At 38.3% G+C, this 13,329-nt stretch overlaps 1 protein-coding gene across 1 annotated transcript; it reads left to right on the top strand.

Annotated features, from left to right (window-relative positions):
* Positions 1 to 2,681: 2,681 nt before the first annotated feature.
* Positions 2,682 to 12,978, top strand: GTF3C6 (general transcription factor IIIC subunit 6). Its single transcript, XM_019735067.2, has 6 exons — positions 2,682 to 2,844; positions 3,214 to 3,294; positions 5,022 to 5,085; positions 5,183 to 5,227; positions 7,058 to 7,171; positions 11,319 to 12,978. Exons 1-6 carry the CDS (start codon positions 2,791 to 2,793, stop codon positions 11,618 to 11,620), a joined length of 660 nt encoding a protein of 219 aa, XP_019590626.2. The 5' UTR covers positions 2,682 to 2,790; the 3' UTR covers positions 11,621 to 12,978.
* The last annotated feature ends 351 nt before the right edge of the window (positions 12,979 to 13,329 follow it).

Genomic DNA, 13,329 nt, shown 5'->3' on the forward strand with positions numbered 1-13,329 from the left:
AATAAAGATAATTTAGTCTTTTTAAGCAGGAATCTGGGCCCTATCTTTTTAAGACTGAAAGTAAAATGTATTAAAAATGGACTCCAATTATAGACCATGAAAATTCCTCCCAATCAACAAAAGACTTCTTTTTCTCCTTCTTTCAAAGATCATGGTGATGGGTTATTCTGCCCAATAAGTTCCTATTTTCTGTCTGAGAGCTATTTTCTGTCTTTCAACCTTTAAACTAATTTTCAAAGGGCATGAGCTCTAAGCCATGGAGCCAATACTGTAATATCTTCTTTCCTCCCAAGGCAATGGTTTTCTAGTCTGTGTGCTACAATATTAAAATTACTTTCCAGATTTTGTATACACACATTTTTGTGTATATAAAAATACATAGACTATTTCTGAAAAGATACATAAGAAACTGGTAAAAATGATTGCCTATGAAAAGGGGAACAAGGGGATAGGAATGGGAGGTTTACTTTTCACTCTATGTCCTTTCGCAAATCATTCAAAATAAATAAAAACAATTACTTCATAAATAGTAAACAATAATAACCTTGACTAGAAGTATGAGGCATGTTTATTTGAAAGGGAAATCTTGAGTTATTGCACTGACCTTGCAAGCACACATATATTTTCATTCCTCAAGCCTTTGCAACTGCTGTTCCCCCAACTTGGATTGTTCTTCTCCTCTTTATCCTCCCTTCACCCCAATAAAATCTGACAATTTAAGTAATTTTTCAGTTTACAAACTACTTTTAGATACATGATCTAATCTTCAAATACAGTAAGTATAAGTCTTTTTATCCTCAATTAGTTAGAACACTGAATTTGAGAAAGTGTAGCAACTTGTCCCAGATCATAATTATGCTTGTCAACGTAAGAAACATCCAAACCTGTAAAGAATTTTTATGAGTTTATTTGAACCAAACTGATGACAATTGCCGGGAAGCAAAATTTCAACAGATATAGAAAATGCTCCAGAGAAGGGCAGTTTTGCAGTTTATTTTATACATTAGAATCAAAGGAGGGGACATAAGAGAGTTACATGAAATCCACTGGTGGTAGGTTAAGGGGGTGGGAGAAAGTAAAGCAGGGAAATCTCTGGGATTGGATAAAAAGTAAAATAGAGACACATACTTCTTTTATATTTTTGAGTACATGAGAGTGAATAATTAACATTTTACAGCACATAGAGATGGTATTCAGGGAACAAGACAACAATGAGGGGTTCTGTGGTCTCGTGCTCTAGTTCTGTGGGTGTGCCCTGGGGGGCCTAGATAAAGGGGATTACTCTGACATTCCAAGGGTATGTTATCTAAAATGCAAAAAGACAACAGACAGGCTCACTTAAGGTAAAGATTAACCTTTGTTAAGGAAGCTACAGGCCTAGCAAGTGACTACCTGCTATGACCTGCTTTTAGTTAGGAATTTTTACGTTCAGACCATCCTATGTGGTTACTTTCCTTCTCTGAGTTTGTAAGGCCCACCATGCTGGCCTCCGCTGAGCTTATCAGGTTTAATATGTGGCCCCATTTTTCTCTACATGCTTCAGAGCTAGAATTCAAATCTACAACTTTTAACAGGTCGAGGGCTCTTTCTCATTTAATGGGGCAACTGGGTAAAAATGTACAAAGATGTTTACTGAAGTATTGTGTAGTATCAATATTATACAATAAATACTATGTATGCAGTTACTACAAATTATGATGTAGATCTATATTATGGAAAATATGGAAGAACATCTATGATACTGCGTATCATGAGAAAAACGACTTAAAAACAGATGTACAATTTGAACATATTTTTGTTTAAAAAAGTATATAGAAAGAGCCTGGAAAGATATATATGTGTGTGTATATATGTGTGTGTGTGTTGTGTGTGTGTATGTATATATACATATATACATATATGTGTATATATATATATATATATATATGAACGTTTTTTTGAAGTCATAATACTCTCAAATTTTGTGTATTACTACTAATACACATGAAATATGCTTAATATGTGCCGAATACTGGGCTGTTTTATATGTATTATCTCATTTAATCCTTACAAAACCCAACTTGCCTAAGACCTTGCTGCTAATCATGCAGCAGAACCCAAGAAGTATTAGATCCCAAAGCTCATGCTCTTTGGAGTTAGATCATCCTCTCTCACCTACAAAGATCATTTACTTTATAATTAGAAAAATCCATGAGGGTACTATGAGAAAATTCTGTCCAAAACTTCACTTCCCTGGATCTCTTTGAATTTGTATCTCTTGTAGCTCGTAATTGGTTGTGTCCTTTTATCTTCCTCTCCTAGATCCTATGCTCCTGCAGGCCTGAAACACAAACTTTCTAGCGCAAGGATGTTTGGTTGTGGGCGCTAGTTAATCTTAAATGTGCCCTTAATTTGGCTTGGGGAAAACTTGAATGGAGGGTCAGTACGCACACGAGATTAAGAATTTTTTCCAAGAAACGTAGGCTTGGGTCACCACAAGGCCTCTCCATTTATGTCGCATAAGGTGGTTTCCCTGCTTGCACATTCTTTATCCTTTCTCCCTCGCCCGTCCTCTCCTCTCAGGGCACGGAGCCCGCGGGATCTCTAAGTCACAGGACGTCGCCAGGGCGCTGGCGCCTGCTCTCAGGGAAGGAACAGACAGCGGGCCTCCAGGTGTAAGCGGGCTCGGCCATCTCACGTCCTGGCAGGAGCAGTTCGCGCGTCGGCGCCGCGGCCAGACGCCAATACTCAAGATGGCGGCCATGGGCGGGGGTAGCTCGTGACCCGGGGGCCGCGAGGAGGAGCGGGATCATGGCAGCGGCCGAGGAGCGGAGTCCAGGGGACCAGGAAGAAGAGGAAGAGGAGGTAGTCAGTGCTACGGCGGAAGCCTGCGCAACGGGCGGTGGCGGTGATGGCCGCGCCGGCTGTGTGTGGGGAAGGGAGTCGGGATGCGGCCAGGGCCACGGAGGCCTCACGGGCGCAGCGCCCACTTCTTGCCCCGGGACGCGCGGAGCCGGGGAGAGGCCGGCCTCAGCCCGATTTGCCACTCGGTGGTCAGAATGGGGGCAGTAGAGGAAGTTGCTTTAGGCAACGTCGCTTGCTTCCTCTCGTTGAAAGCAGGACCTGGTTTTCACTGAGGTGGGATGGTCGTAATGGGGATTTCTGGGTTCTCTTGTTGACTGCCTCTTCTGCACACTCCCCTGCTAGGATGTTAACCCCTCTTTCTTCCACCAGGAGCAGTTGGTTTTGGTGGAATTGTCGGGAATTATTGATTCAGACTTGCTCTTAAAATGTGAAAATAAATGCAAGATTTTGGTGAGTCTTCTAGAATTGTGGGATGGTTGTAGATTTTCTTAAATTTGGAACAAGAATGAGTGGAGAAATACCTGTCCTCAAAGACTGATATATTAATTCCACGTTACAAAGCAGTGAGTGGACTCTAAGGACAATCATAGAAGTAGAGAGGCTGTGGGAGCAGATGAGAGAAAATGCCTAATGAATGTATGGCTGGAGAGAGTTAAAGATTTGGAGGAGGTAGCGTTTTGATATGGAAATATATATATATATATATATACAATACATATATATGTATATATACTTACTAGTTTTAGGTGTACAAAACAATGTAATAGTTAGACATACCTCACAAAATGATAACCCTCATCCCCCAATCTCCTACCCCTCTGACATCTTTTGTAGCTGTTACAATTCCACTGACTCTATTCCCTATGCTGTACTCCACAGCCTGTGACCACATTAAATTATAATTGACATTTATTATTATTCAACTTTAGCTTCAGGTGTACAGTGCGGTTATCAGGCATCTACACCGTCCCTGAGGTGGTCTCCGTAATAAGACAAGTGTCCATTGGATGCTCTACAAAATCTTCACAACATTATTGATTATATTCCCCAAACTATCTTTTGTATTCCCGTGGCAATCTTGTGGTTACCAATTTGTGCTTTCTAATCCCCTGATTTTTTCCCTCATCCCCACCCCCTCCAATCTGGCAACCCTCAGTTTTTTCTCTATATTTCTGACTGTTTCTGATTAGTTTGTTCATTTATTCTATTCTTTAGATTCCACATATCACTGAGATCGTATGTTATTTGTCTTTCTCCATCTGACTTATTCACTTAGCATAATATTCTCTAGGTCCATCCATATTGTTGCAAATGATATTCCATTCTTCTTTATGGCCGAATAATATTCCATTGTATAAATGTACCACAATTTCTTAATCCAGTCATCTACCGATGGGCATTTCTGTTGTAGAACAATATATTTTGAAAAAATACATTTAGGTAGTGAGGTGGGAGAGGGAAACGTGGAGGGAAGGGAAGATAATCAGATACGCACACACAGATTAAACTGTGGAGAAGGGAGAGAAGATACCTAAGAAAAGACTTCGAATACCTCACACGCTGCTGTTGAGTTGAGCTACGGTATCCAAAGTTACCATCTGTTTTAGCTCTCTTCTTTAAAATCTGAGCTACCTTTGACAAAATTTCCTCTGTTCTTAACTTGAAGAGGATACTGATTGAAATAGACCTTGCTACTTGGGTATGAATTAAGTAGTCTTCAGGTTGTAGCTGCAGTGATCAGAGCAGTTTTAGCTTATCTTGGTCTTGCCAGGACAAGAAGCTCTAGAGGTTCTCCAGTTTTGGAGATCTGTCACCTAGGTAGCAAGGTTACATGTGGAAGGCTTTTTCTTTCTTTTTTTAATTGAGGTATAATTGATAATATTAGTTTCAGGTGTACAACATAGTGATTAAATATTGGTGTGTAATTGTAAAATGATCACCCCAATAAGTCTAGTTACCATCTGTCACCACACAGTTATAAATTTTAGCAGTCTTGTGATGAGAACTTTTAAAATTTTCTTAGCAACTTGCAAATATACAGTGCAGTATTACTAACTATAGTCATCCTTCTGTGCAGGGAGTTTGTATCTTTTGACCACCTTCACCAATTTCACCCACTCCTCACCCCGAAGGCTTTTCCTAATGATGATTTTTTATGATCCTATATTCTGATGTAGGGAATTGACACTGAGAGGCCCATTCTGCAAGTGGACAGCTATGTCTTTGCTGGAGAGTATGAAGGTAGGAGAATATCAGATACATGAGACTTTTTTTATATGCTTTTCAGACAAAGTAGCTCTGTTAGTTCTCAACAATTTGTCTTTAAATTTTTCTGCAGACACTCTTGGGACCTGTGTTATATTTGAAGAAAATGTCGAACATGGTAAGTGATTGCTATGCTAACTCTTTTTATTATGAAATATTTCAACCATATATATATATATATATATATATATATATATATATATATACTGAACATTAAAATTAAACATTTCATGTACCCATTGTCTAGCTGTATCAAATCCTACCATTTTGCCAGATAGTTAAAAAAAAATTCTAGATACATTTGAAGCCCCTCGTATACCCCTCTCCAAATTTATTTCCTTTCTTCTATCTTCAGAGGTAATCATTCACCTGAATTTGGTGTTTTTCTTTCCTATAACTGATTTTATATTACATATGTTTGTATGCACAAAAAGTAGCATTTCTGGTATATTTTCAAACTTGATATAAAATATAGCATATTTTCCATATCATTCTATAGTCTTTTTTCGAATTAGAGATATATTTTGAGATCTATACATCTTGATATATATAACTAACTCTATTTTCCCTGATTCTTGCTGTTCCAGTTGTGATTCCACCACAATCTATTCTCCAGTTAATGGACATGTTGGTGCTTCCATTTTTTTGTAACCAGCAATTATTAATAACTACTAAAATTTATTGATGCCTTCTATATGTCAGGCACTATTCTAGATTCTGTATGTATTAACTCATTTAATCCTCACCACAAACCTTCGAGGTAGATACCATTATCTTCATTTTATATTTGAAGAAACTGAGGCACAGAGAGGTAAACAACATTCCCAAGGTCATACACAAAGTAAGAGGCAGAGTCAGGATTTAAACCCAGGTGGCCTGCTCCAGAACCCATGTTCTTAATTATGCTTATTAACTCACCACAAAAATACTGCCATGGACAGTTTTGTCTTCTTGTGCATATATGTAAAAATGTCTAAGGTATCCCCTTAGAAATGGAATTGCTAGATAGATGATGTGTGTGTTAGGTTCAACAATATGAAATGACGTATTTGGGCTGAATATTGACAATTTCATATAGTTAAAATTACTACCATGTTTCCCCAAAAATATGACCTAGCCGGACCATCAGCTCTAATGGGTCTTTTGGAACAAAAATTAATATAAGACCTGGTATTATATTATATTGTATTATACCCGGTCTTATATAAGACCCAGGCTTATATTATATTATATAAGCCTGGGTCTTATATGATATTAAAATAAGACCGGTTCTTACATTAATTTTTGCTTCAAAAGACGCATTAGAGCTGATGGTCCGGCTAGGTCTTATTTTCGGGGAAACAGCATATGTTGTTTTCGTACGTTCAGTATCAGTTATACTCACAGTAGCAATGTATGGAAGTTTTCAGTGTGCTTCCATCTGTAGCTCAGAGCTTCATCCTTCCCTCCTGACTTTGCCCGCAGTTTTCTATAAAGCTGTAATCCCAGGAAGCAGCTTGGCAGCAGTGTTTTTTCTCAGCCTTTTTTCATGATTAGGAATGTCCTTACTCCAGTCTCTGGCTTCAAGTAGTAAATCTGACTTTGGTCCTTAATTTTGTGTGGTAGAATTTTAGACCTTCTTACCAAATCCCTGGCCCGACTTTCCTGCTTCAGGGTTGGAGCCTAGCAGGCCAATAGCTTCAATCTCCTCCTAGCTTTGTGTCGCTGTCCCCTGGAGATGTTTATCATTTTTGAGTCTCGTTGTGCCTTCAGTTGTTATGCATTTTATCTGTCATTTCTCTGCTTGGAGCAGGAGTTATATCTTGAACTTATTCCACTATCTAGACAGGAAGTAGTTTAGTATAATTCCCTAAACTGGCATTATTAAGGCTTAACATTATTTTATTTGCATTGTATTTTATTATATTGCATCAAGCAATATAATAATTGAGTTCATTTTATGTTCTAGTGGATGCAGAAGGCAACAATAAAACAGTGCTAAAATATAAATGCCATACGATGAAGAAACTCAGTATGACAAGAACTCTTCTAACAGAAAAGAAGGAAGGAGAAGAAAACATAGGTTAGTTCACTTAGTTCTCTGAAAATAGGTGATTTAATATTGGCTTTGACAGTGACACATTGTTGCCAGGACATTTTTTTGTACTTTGTAGTAATAACTATATGTAATATGTTAATTATATTATTGAGGGTGCTCCATGAAAGGTACCAAACATAGATTTAAAATTCAGTTGAACTCTAGGGGTGGCTGGTTAGCTCAGTTGGTTAGAGCTTGGTGCTAGTAACAGCAAGGTTGCAGGTTGAATCCCCGCATGGGCCACTGTGAGCTGCTCCCTCCTTAAAAATAAATTAAATAAATAAATAAATAAATAGATAAACAAACACCCTTCTTAAAAATAAAAGTAAAAAAATAAATAAAACATAGAATTCAATATGTCATTTCTTTCCTTGTATTAGGTTGTTGCAGAAGTAATTGTGGTTTAAAAGGTTAAAAATAATTGCAAAAACCGCAGTTACTTAAAAAAAAATTCAGTTGAACTCTAATATAGCAGAGGGCACTGGGGACATATAAGAAATCTCTATCTGCTTTGTACTGGGAACAGTTGTGAGGAGTTTGTCAAGAAACTTGACGTGATTTCCAACCCTTAAGGATTTCAGCAGTTTCTGTCTTTTTTAAAATTAAAATTCTTTGTAGGGGGCCGGCCCGGTGGCTCAGGTGGTTAGAGCTCCGTGCTCCTAACCCCGAAGGCTGCCGGTTCGATTCCCACATGGGCCAGTGGGCTCTCAACCACAAAGTTGCCAGTTCAATTCCTCGACTCCCGCAAGGGATGGTGGGCAGCACCCCCTGCAACTGAAAAAAAAAAAAAAAAATTCTTTGTAAGTGGAGAAGATATGATGATAACAGTTTTGGATTCCCAAGGTGTAACCCCAGAGGATCTCCTGGAAACTTTTGGCAGCTGTGGCACCCTTCCCCAAGAAGTTCAGAGCTGGAAGAAGCTGGCTGTATATGTGAGGGAGGGACTCTAGGACTTCAGTTCTTAGTCCTGAGTCCAGTTCTTTTTCTTTTTTTTAAATGTACTTTTTTTTTTAACTTTTTATTTATTTTAAGTGTGTTTTTCCAGTACCAATCAGCTCCAAGTCAAGTAATTATTTCAATCTACCAATTTTCCCTGAAAATAAGACCTAGCCAGACCTAGTAGTTGTCTCAATCTACCATGTTTCCCTGAAAAGAAGACCTAGCCGGATCATCAGCTCTAATGCGACTTTTGGAGTAAAAATTAATATAAGACCTGGTCTTATTTTAATATACTACAAGACTGATCTTATATAATACAATATAATACCCAGTCTTATTTTAATATAATACCCGGACTGGGTCTTTGATATGATATGATATGATTGATATGATATGATATGATATATACAGGGTCTTATTTTAATATAAGACCGGGTATAATATAATATAATATAATATAATATAATATAATATAATAAAATATAATACTGGGTCTTACATTAATTTTTGCTCCACAAGACGCATTAGAGCTGATGGTCCAGCTAGGTCTTATTTTTTGGGAAACATGGTAGTTGTGGAGGGCGCAACTCACAGTGGCCCATGTGGGGATGGAACTGGTAACCTTGTTGTTAAGAGCATCGCACTCTAACCAACTGAGCTAACTGGCCACCCCCTGAGTCCAGTTCTTAATTAGCATTCATTTAGCTTTCTCTAGTTGCTGATTGTCCCAGACTAGAGACTTGCACCATAGCAGGGCACATAATTGTGGAGATGAACAAATAATCACTTGATGGTTTAAAAAGTCATATTTGAAACTCTTAAAAATATGACTAGAATGAATATTCATGGCTTGATAGATTTATTGTATTTTAAGAAATAAACATTTGAAGGGACATTAATTATGTGGAAATTAATTATATCAATTACACATAACTACATAACAAATCTTTGTTCTTACCACTCTGTTTCCCTGAAAATAAGACCTAGCCGGACCATCAGCTCTAATGAGTCTTTTGGAGCAAAAATTATATTAAAATAAGACCAGGTCTTATACTAATTTTTGCTCCAAAAGACACATTAGAGCTGATGGTCTGGCTAGGTCTTATTTTCGGGGAAACATGGCATGTATATCCCCAAACTATCCCCCTTTTTAGGCATTCTGTGAAAATAACAGGAACAAGGAGATACTTGAAGTTATAGAGTGAACTTGACAGGCAGATACATGTCAGATAAGCTTAGCTATCATATATACTCTATTAAAGGAAATTATAAAGTTTCCTCTCCTGTAGTCTTCAATAATCTGATAGATCTTTGGGAACATTTGGGAGTTTTGGTTAATCAAATAAATTAATAACCAGTTATTTAAGCCTGTATTAGTTATCTGTTGCTGCATTAAAAAATTACCTCTAAATCAGGGGTGTCCAAACTTTTTTCAATGGTTTTCACCAAGGGCCATATGCGGTAAAATACACCAACAGCCAGGCCACTCACTCAAGGTGAAGTACGTATTGCCTCACCTGGTTTATTTAAGTAAACTAAATATATTTTTGGAATTTGCTGTGGGCCAATAAAAAATGGATTGCGGGCCGCAGTTGGCCCGCGGGCCACAATTTGGACACCCCTGCTCTAAAGCTAACGGCTTAAAACAACAACCATAAAAACACTATCTTACACAGTTTTTGTGAATCCAGAATTTGGGAGCAGCGTAGCTAGGCGTTTCTGGCTTGGGGTCAGTTTGTTGGCTGGGCTGCAATCATCTGAAGGCTTGAGTAAGGCTGGAATGTGTCATGTAAGATGGCCCACACACATGGCTGGCCTGTTTGTGCTGGTTGTTGGCATGAGGCCTCAGTTCCTTGCCTCCCCATACTACTGTGTGAGTGCCCTCCTGACATGGCAGCTGGCTTCACCCAGATCAGATGATCCCTGAGAACAAGGTAGAAGCTACAATGTCTTTTATGAACTAGCCTTAGAAGTCATTCTGTCATTTCTACAATATCCTATTCAGTGTGGGAGGGGACTGCCGAGGGGCCTAATACCAGGAAGGTGAGAATTGGGGACCATCTGGAGGCTGGCTGCCAAGTTGGGCAATATGCTGGAGCCAGAACAGAATAGAAAGGAACTGTGGCCCTTACCTTCGAGGAACTTGCACTCTAATGTAAATCACATTGAAGCACATGGCTGAATGTCATGACAGCCACTTCATTCAACTTATTTTAAGTATCTCTCGTGTGACAATATTACGCTGTATGATAGTAAAGGATGGCTTCACAATTTTGAACCTGGGTGACTAGGAGGGCAGTGCTATTGCAAGAAAAAGTGAAAGAACTGGAGAGAAAAGAATTAATCAATTTTTGATGGGGACTTTATAGGAATAACGTATGAAAGGACATGGGGTCAGCAGTTTAGAAGTTTTAACAAACAGCTGTATAGAATTAGTTTATGGTGGGGAAAGGAATAGATGGATATGTGAATAGGGCCAAATAGGTTGGGGTATCTTAAAAATCTAATGGAGACTAAACAGCCTGGGCTTGCTATAGAAATTAATGAGGATCCATTGGAAATAATTGGCTGAAAGGGTAACAAGAATAGAAGAAAGAGTCACTAGCATTATTGGAGCAATTCTTAATTATAGGGGTTCATTGAGGGGTTAGGGTTTTGACTATGAGTATGAAATGGAACAAACATTTTTTTCCAAGTTTCCCTTTTTAGAGGTGATTTATTTCACAATTGGATCTTCCAACTCAAAATGTCATGAGTCTTGATTTGAGACGATAGAGTAGTACCACCGTCCATGATGTTATGAAAACTAAATGGGAAAGGAGAAAAATTGTAGAGAAGTGACAAAGTTTTCTTTATGGCATAAGATGGCAGTGACAGCTCAGATTATCTCAGGATGAGTTGGGAATTGAACTGTGGGAAAAGCATTGGAATAGTAACTGAAGTAGATTCCTTCTAGTGATTTTGATGATGCATAACCTATAGGCATAACAAGGGCTCCATGTAAGGTGGGAATTATGTGATTATTTATCAGTAGTTACAGGCATCATGTTCCTTGGTTCATGTTGGGGTTTTACTGTGACATATATTCACAGGATGAAAATTTAAAGACAGTGTGCTTAAATAACTAAAATTCCTTTTTCATGTTTCTTTCTTGGTCTGTCCTCCCACCCCTTCCCCCCTCCATCGCCATTAGGTGGTGTGGAGTGGCTGCAAATTCAGGATAATGATTTCTCCTATAGACCCAACATGATTTGTAGCTTTCTACAAGAAAACGAAGATGAAGAAGTTGTAGCTCCAGCTCCTGATAAACCTTCGGAGTTAGAAGAGCAAGAGATTCAAATGAAAGATAATTCAGACCTGAGTTACGAACAGGAGAAACCACCGCAAGTAGAAATAGAGGATTCTGGACCTCGTATTGGTATTCCTTCTTCTGAAACAGAAAGTTCTGTTTTTATGGAGACTCAAGATGCTGCCTTAGAAATCACTCCTAGATGAAATGTTTTTCGTTATAATTAGTCATGAACTTTTAAGAGTTTTTATGTAGAATAATTGTGTAGCTTTCAGTTCACTCTTTTATTATTTTTATTGGCTATACACATTTCCAATTATTGCTACAACTTAGTATACCAGAATCATTAAAGGACCAGTTATAAATGGAATTTTTAAAAATATTGTTAAAATGACTATAGGGACCCTTCTCTGATGAGTCCTTTAAATTGGAGGTTTTACTAAGGTAAGTGTATAAGTTTTCTATTGCAGCCATCACAAATTACCACAAACTTAATGGCTTAAAATAACACAAACGTGTTACAGTTTTATAGGTCCGCAGTTTGACACGAGTCTCACCTGGGCTAAAATCAAGGTATTGGCAGAACTTTGTTCCTTTCTGGAGTGGGGCGACTGGGGGGTAGAGATGGCATTTCCTTGCTCAGTCAGTTGTTGGCAGAATTTAATTCATTGAAATTGAAGTATCACGGTCCCATTTCCTTTCTGTCAGCTAAGGGCCGTTTCCAGCTTCTAAAGGCTGCCTGCATTCCTTGGCTCATGGTCCCCTTCTCTTCAAGGCCAGCAACGGAGGGTCAAATTCCTCTCCTGCTCAAAGTCTGTTCTGCTTCTTCCATTATCCTATGTCTGACCAACCTTTCTTGCCTTCCACCTTTAAAGGTCGATTTGATTACATTGGGCCCACCTGGATGACCTCACTATTTTAAGGTCTATAACCTTAATTCCATCTGCAGAGACCCTTTTGCCATGTAACTTAAACAGGTATAAAACTGAGGAGTAGGGCATGAGAATCTTTGGGGGATCATTATCCAGTCCATCACTGTACGTGTTACATATCTGGGAACAGAAAAATAGTGCAGGACAATGGTAAAATTGGTGATATCCTAGCTGTAATTCCATTCCTTTCCCACTCGAGAAAGATTATTGGAATTTCAGCTGTGAGTAGCAGTCATTCTATTATGGTGATAACCTAGATCTGCTGTAATTTGTATTTTTTAATGTAAATTATTCACAGACTTTGATACCTTGTTATGGGTTGAGCTATATATGAAATTGCCAATATTTGATTGTTTCTGACTACAGAAAAACAGGCAATTTTAAATGGTTTAACTTGGTAGTCATAAGTTAAAACACACCTCACATTAACTATGTATCATAACTGTTGGAAGTATAACTGTATGTAATGCTAGGATGAGGATTTTTTCTTCACTAAGTTTTTGTAACTTTTACAAAAAAAATTTACTTTGATTAAAAACGTTTCCAAATCATAAGCATGTATATCTTCCCAATTTTTATATGACTTCTTTAATCTCAGCTTTTGTTTAATAAAAAGCTTATTTTTCCCACCATGTGTATGTGTAGCAGAGATACCTGACCCAGTATCTGTTCTTCCTTTTTTCCCTTTGTAATAGAAGCCCAGAATTTATTCAGGTTATCAGTGTGCCCAGCTTTCCTTGCATATATATGAGTATGTGCTCATAACTTCCCATATCACTGAGTTCTGGCCAGTGACATGGAATTAGAAGTGTTGAGTGATGGATGATTCTGGGAAGTTTCCTTACAGCTTTAAGGTGTAAAAGGAAATGAGCCAGCTTATTTTCCCTTTCTTCCCTCTGGAACATGGATGTGGTAGCTAGAGCTCCAGAAGGCTTCTTAGACTACAAAGTAACCTTGGACATAGAAGCCATGAGTGGCAGAGC

The sequence above is a fragment of the Rhinolophus sinicus genome, linkage group LG05, assembly GCF_036562045.2.
Source record: "Rhinolophus sinicus isolate RSC01 linkage group LG05, ASM3656204v1, whole genome shotgun sequence".
NCBI classification, from domain to species: domain Eukaryota; kingdom Metazoa; phylum Chordata; class Mammalia; order Chiroptera; family Rhinolophidae; genus Rhinolophus; species Rhinolophus sinicus.

Excerpts from the sequence above, each read along its gene's own strand:
- GTF3C6 (XM_019735067.2), top strand. The coding sequence starts at position 2,791 with ATGGCAGCGGCCGAGGAGCGGAGTCCAGGGGACCAGGAAGAAGAGGAA. Across the intron at positions 3,295-5,021 it reads AAAATAAATGCAAGATTTTG|GGAATTGACACTGAGAGGCC; the intron begins GTGAGTCTTCTA and ends ATTCTGATGTAG. Across the intron at positions 5,228-7,057 it reads TGAAGAAAATGTCGAACATG|TGGATGCAGAAGGCAACAAT; the intron begins GTAAGTGATTGC and ends TTTATGTTCTAG.